The sequence below is a fragment of the Gossypium hirsutum genome, chromosome A12, assembly GCF_007990345.1.
Source record: "Gossypium hirsutum isolate 1008001.06 chromosome A12, Gossypium_hirsutum_v2.1, whole genome shotgun sequence".
Taxonomy (NCBI): Eukaryota; Viridiplantae; Streptophyta; class Magnoliopsida; order Malvales; family Malvaceae; genus Gossypium; species Gossypium hirsutum.
The window spans coordinates 90,527,320-90,532,455 of NC_053435.1; the positions used below are offsets into that span (position 1 = coordinate 90,527,320).

General features: G+C 36.0%; 1 protein-coding gene across 6 annotated transcripts; it reads left to right on the forward strand.

The window, feature by feature from the left end:
- Positions 1-562: 562 nt before the first annotated feature.
- LOC107928651 (T-complex protein 1 subunit epsilon) lies at positions 563-4,729 on the forward strand. 6 transcript variants are annotated; one of them, XM_016859906.2, is made up of 9 exons: positions 568-970; positions 1,392-1,710; positions 2,154-2,502; positions 2,675-2,807; positions 2,930-2,982; positions 3,270-3,372; positions 3,925-4,085; positions 4,180-4,293; positions 4,393-4,729. In XM_016859906.2, the coding sequence occupies exons 1-7, from the start codon at positions 772-774 to the stop codon at positions 4,068-4,070; spliced, it is 1,302 nt and encodes a 433-aa protein (XP_016715395.1). In that variant the 5' UTR covers positions 568-771; the 3' UTR covers positions 4,071-4,085; positions 4,180-4,293; positions 4,393-4,729. The 6 variants fall into 6 exon arrangements, with proteins under 6 accessions (XP_040938987.1, XP_040938985.1, XP_040938986.1 ...); XM_016859908.2 differs by having other exon boundaries at positions 571-970; positions 2,154-2,418; positions 3,925-4,089; XM_016859905.2 differs by having other exon boundaries at positions 572-970; positions 3,925-4,089.
- The last annotated feature ends 407 nt before the right edge of the window (positions 4,730-5,136 follow it).

The window sequence follows — 5,136 nt, forward strand, 5'->3', positions numbered from 1 at the left end:
TCAAAATCAACTATACAAATTAAGTTACATCGATTGTCAAGATTAGTTCCCATCTATAATAAGAGAGTTTTAAGGAATTTAAATTCTATATATGTTTATCCCTTAAGATTTTACAATAATTATCTTCGTAAAATACAATTTATTGAAGTGTTTCAACTTAATCAAGATTCAAGTAGATTAGCTTCTGCTTCTATTTCACGAATCAAATCAATTACAGTGTGCTAGATAAGATCCATTTCATCTGTTCACCTTTATGGGACATTTCTTATGCATTGGTCACGAGCTTTGATCCGTGACCATGACACTGATAAAATATATTTAGGAATTAATTATGTACTAAATTTTAGTTTATGATATATCATCTATTCATTAAGGGTAATTAAGAGAGGAATGATAAATCGAGAGCAAATTATAACTTTTGGGTGGCAAAGGGGAAAATAATTAAACACGATTTAATAACCAAATGTATAATTTACTGTATAAAAACCGAATGAATGATACACATAGATGGAATGCAGAGTGATTGAATTTAAGCGGGGAAAAACGTCTGTTGGGTGGGATCTTAATGGGCCAAGCAGTGACGAATGGATTTACCAAAACAGTCAGGGGTGTTAGGGCTTTGGAAACACTGTGAAAAACGAAAACATTTACCTCACAATCTTCCAAATTCTTCCTCTCTGTCTCACTTAACTCTAGAAAGCCCAGGACACTGAAACACTAAACAACAAGCAAGCAAGCAAGAAGCGTAGGAAACAGTAAAGGCCTGAGAAAATGGCGTTGGCATTCGACGAGTATGGGAGGCCGTTCATTATACTAAAGGAACAAGAGCAGAAAACCAGGCTGAGAGGGATCAAAGCTCAAAAAGCCAACATTTCCGCCGAAAAAGTTATCGCCCGGGTTCTCCGCACCTCCCTCGGACCTAAAGGCATGGATAAGATGCTCCAAAGTCCCGACGGCAATGTCACCATCAGTTAGCTCCCTTCCCGCCTTTCTAAAAAAAATAAAAATTCCTTGATTTCCAAGTATCTGATTACTTGAGTATGATTTTGGAAAATAAATTTTCTTTAATGGATTTGTTTGGCACGAATTCCTAAATGATAAGTAGACTTTAGGACTAAGTTATTTGTTAAGAGAAATATAGGTTTAAATTTTAAGTTTAAGAATTCTTTTAGTTAGTTTATTAAACTCACTAGTTATTGGACTGAAAACTTTGGTTTTGGTAAAGTTTGCTAATTTGAAGTTATAAGTTTAACGTTTCAGGACTGTGCTTCTTGAAGTTAATATTTGTGGTGTAAATGTTAAAATTATTTGTGTTGGGTGTTTTTTAGTGAACTTACACATTGAGGCCGTTTTCAAAAAGTTTCCTGATTTCTTTTCTTTTTGGAGGTCAGCAAATGATGGGGCAACGATATTGGAGCATATGGATGTTGACAATCAAATTACTAAGTTGATGGTTGAACTATCCCGAAGTCAAGATTATGAAATAGGTGATGGAACGACTGGTGTTGTTGTCATGGCTGGAGCACTTCTTGAGCAGGCAGAGCGGCTATTAGAACGTGGGATACATCCCATTCGGAATGCTGAGGGTTATGAAATGGCTTCTAGAATAGCTGTTGAGCATTTGGAGCATATAGCTCAGAAGTTTGATTTTGGACCAATAAATATAGAACTTCTGGTTCAAACTTGTATGACCACTCTATCCTCCAAAATGCAAGTTTCCTAGCTCTTTTCCTGGTCAATTACTTAGTAGAATTTCTTGACCCTAGCAATGTTCTACAGCATCTAAATGTTAGTTGAATGCCTTAACTTGCAGGGATATTGGTTAATCCTGATTTCTTGTCCTTTTAACTGAATCTTCTGTTATAAATTTTACCTGAATGGAACTTGTTTTAATGTTTGGAAAACAGAAATAGCCAGGGTTGTTTTGGCTGTGACTGGGGTTTTTATGGTGGAGTTTTGCAAAATCTGAATTTGATGGCACTTAGCTCAATTAAAATAGCTCTTGCTGTCAGATAGCAATTCATATGCTTGTTAGTACTGAGAAGTGAGACTCCTAATATTGGGATTCATTGCAAAAAATTGAGAATGCAATGCTAGACTGGTGTATAGTGTATATGTTCTGTAATCTGAAATTGTAACCATTTTTTCTTCAGTGTGAACCGATGCAAGCGCCCTTTGGCTGAGATTTCTGTTAAAGCAGTTCTCTCTGTTGCTGATCTAGAGAGGAAGGATGTCAATCTAGATCTGATTAAGGTAGAGGGGAAAGTTGGGGGGAAATTGGAAGATACTGAGCTTGTATATGGAATCACTGTCGACAAGGACATGAGTCATCCACAGATGCCGAAGAAAATTGAAGATGCAAAAATTGCCATACTAACTTGCCCATTTGAGCCACCTAAGCCGAAGACTAAACATAAGGTAGACATTGATACAGTGGAAAAGTTTCAGACTTTGCGTCAGCAAGAGCAAAAGTATTTTGACGACATGGTTCAGAAGTGCAATGTATGACTGCTGATTGGAGTTCTAATGAAATTTCCTTCTTTTTTTTTTGGTTTGATCTTTTACATTCTTTCATGCTTTAAATTATTCTATTTGGAGAGAGAGAAAAGGGGTATTGGTTTGGCTACCTTTGCAATTTTGGGGTAGACAACTTTTGATAGTAATGTTGTTGCAGGATGTTGGTGCCACCTTGGTTATTTGTCAATGGGGGTTTGATGACGAGGCTAATCATTTATTAATGCCCCGTAACTTGCCTGCTGTCAGATGGGTTGGTGGTGTGGAGTTGGAGCTCATAGCAATAGCTACAGGCTTGTTCCTTTTTATTGTATTCATTTTAAAGACATGCTAGCCAATTTCATGATAGATAGATGTTTTGCTGCTAATAATGCATGCAACCTTGTCAACGGTCTTATTAGATTTATGTTCATAGGTGGAAGGATTGTGCCAAGGTTCCAAGAGTTGACCCCAGAAAAGCTGGGAAGGGTATGTTTTGCTCCATTCCTTGTCTATGTTATGTTGCTTAGAAATGTATGCTAGAACTAGATAAAGTCATCTGTTGGAAATTTTCCATGCATCATGTAGAGGACAACCAGTAATGCTCTAGTGGGATGATACAACATTTAATGAATTTTAGTTAGGGCAACCACTAGAGCACTGCTCATTTGGCCTAGCAATTTATGTTTGATGAAGTTTACACTTCTTAGAATCCCATGTTAATTGACTGGTATCGAACCATTTACCGAGACACTTACTTGCTATTTTAATTTTAGGCTGGTTTGGTCAGAGAGAAGTCTTTTGGCACCACAAAAGATAAAATGTTGTACATTGAACACTGTGCAAATTCAAGGGCTGTAACTATATTTATTCGCGGAGGTAGATTATTTCTCCTTGTTTTATCTTGATTTTATTTATGGCTTGTTGGATTATGTTGGGTTGATAATAAGTCATTTTTATTTGTTTATTTGATTTTGTGTCTTGAATTGGCTTGTATTTAATTTCCTGTTGCTAAATTGCTGGTTATGCTCATTGGCATTTTATTGGACCAGTTTTGGAGCAAGACTGTTCTCATCATATAACTTTTTGAAACAAATTAAAAAAAAAAAAAGAAAGAAGGAAAATGACTTGGTTAAAGGAGTAGTGTAAAGGAAAAAGGGAACTACGTGACACTATTGAAGCAAGCCAAGAGACTTCTTGCATTCTTGTTTTGAGGTGTATGAAAATCTTTATTCTTGGCCAACACAAAACTGATTGGCCGTTTACAGAAGGCAAGGGTTTGTTTTTACACTGTACAATGTTGTAGAGAGCCAACAGTAACAACGGGCAGAATATTCCATGGTGAACTGCCCTAAGTTGAACCTAGATAGATTATGGATGTGTATATATGCATCTCATAGATGGCGTCCTTTGTGTTTGATGATGCATTAGGGAACAAGATGATGATAGAGGAGACAAAGCGGAGTATTCATGATGCACTGTGTGGCCAGGAATCTCATTCGCAACAATTCTATTGTCTATGGTGGTGGATCAGCCGAGATTTCTTGCTCAATTGCTGTAGAGGCCGCTGCAGATAAATATCCCGGCGTTGAGTAGGTTCGAAGAAGCGCATTTAATCATCCAAATTTTGGAGTATTCCTTTTTTGTTGTACTAATCATGTTATATCAATTTTCTTTTGTATGCAGTATGCAATCCTGGCATTTGCTGATGCTTTAGATTCTGTCTCCATTGCCTTGGCCGAGAATAGCGGCCTTTAACCTATTGAGACACTGTCAGCAGTGAAATCTCAGCAAATTAAGGTAAATTACCAGTAGTTACAGTATGATGATGCCTTCGATTTGTATAATCTCATTGGCATAGGATATTGTAGATTATTTATTTTCACATGCAAATTACAGGAGAATAACCCTCACTTCGGAATAGATTGCAATGATGTCGGAACTAATGATATGCGCGAGCAAAATGTGTTCGAGACGCTGATCGGGAAGCAGCAGCAGATCTTACTGGCAACACAGGTTGTCAAGATGATTTTGAAAATTGATGATGTTATTTCCCCATCAGACTATTGAGGTTTTATATAAACTGGTTCATCAAGAGGTTAACCCATTTTCATGGTTTTGATATGGTTCAATCTGGAGAGGGAAAAAAAAGAGAATGTTTTTGCTTATAAATTTTTGAACTGCCACTCCCTTTGATTTGTAGAATGATCACCTCTTTTTGTTGTGGATTTTTTTATCATTATTGTGAGGATAGACCCGGTTAAGCAACAAGTAAAAAAAAGATAGCGGAATAAGTTGAGAAATTGAACACACAAATTTAACGTGGAAAAATCCCTTCAAAGAGGATAAAAATTCACGATAAAAACTGAACTCCAAAAATTCGAAAACAAATAACCCTCAAAATGTAAATACAAAATTTTAAAATTTAATTGGTGTATTTTCTAAGGATGTAAAAGAGCCTATTTATAAGTTAAATTTATAGGTCAAATAATAAAAAAATAATTTAAACTAATTAGTATTTGATTGAAACAAATAAATAGAGTTTAACTGAAAGATTATTTCTCAAATTTGACTGAAAATAGGAGTCATATATAACAAATCTCCACCTTAACTCATATTTTCACGTCATCTTTGCCAATGCTC

What these genes read in the sequence shown, in the direction of transcription:
- LOC107928651 (XM_016859906.2), top strand. Translation starts at nt 772, where the DNA reads ATGGCGTTGGCATTCGACGAGTATGGGAGGCCGTTCATTATACTAAAG. An exon ending in CGACGGCAATGTCACCATCA is followed by an intron (nt 971 to 1,391) that starts GTTAGCTCCCTT and finishes TTTGGAGGTCAG; the next exon opens with CAAATGATGGGGCAACGATA. An exon ending in CCCCAGAAAAGCTGGGAAGG is followed by an intron (nt 2,983 to 3,269) that starts GTATGTTTTGCT and finishes TTTTAATTTTAG; the next exon opens with GCTGGTTTGGTCAGAGAGAA.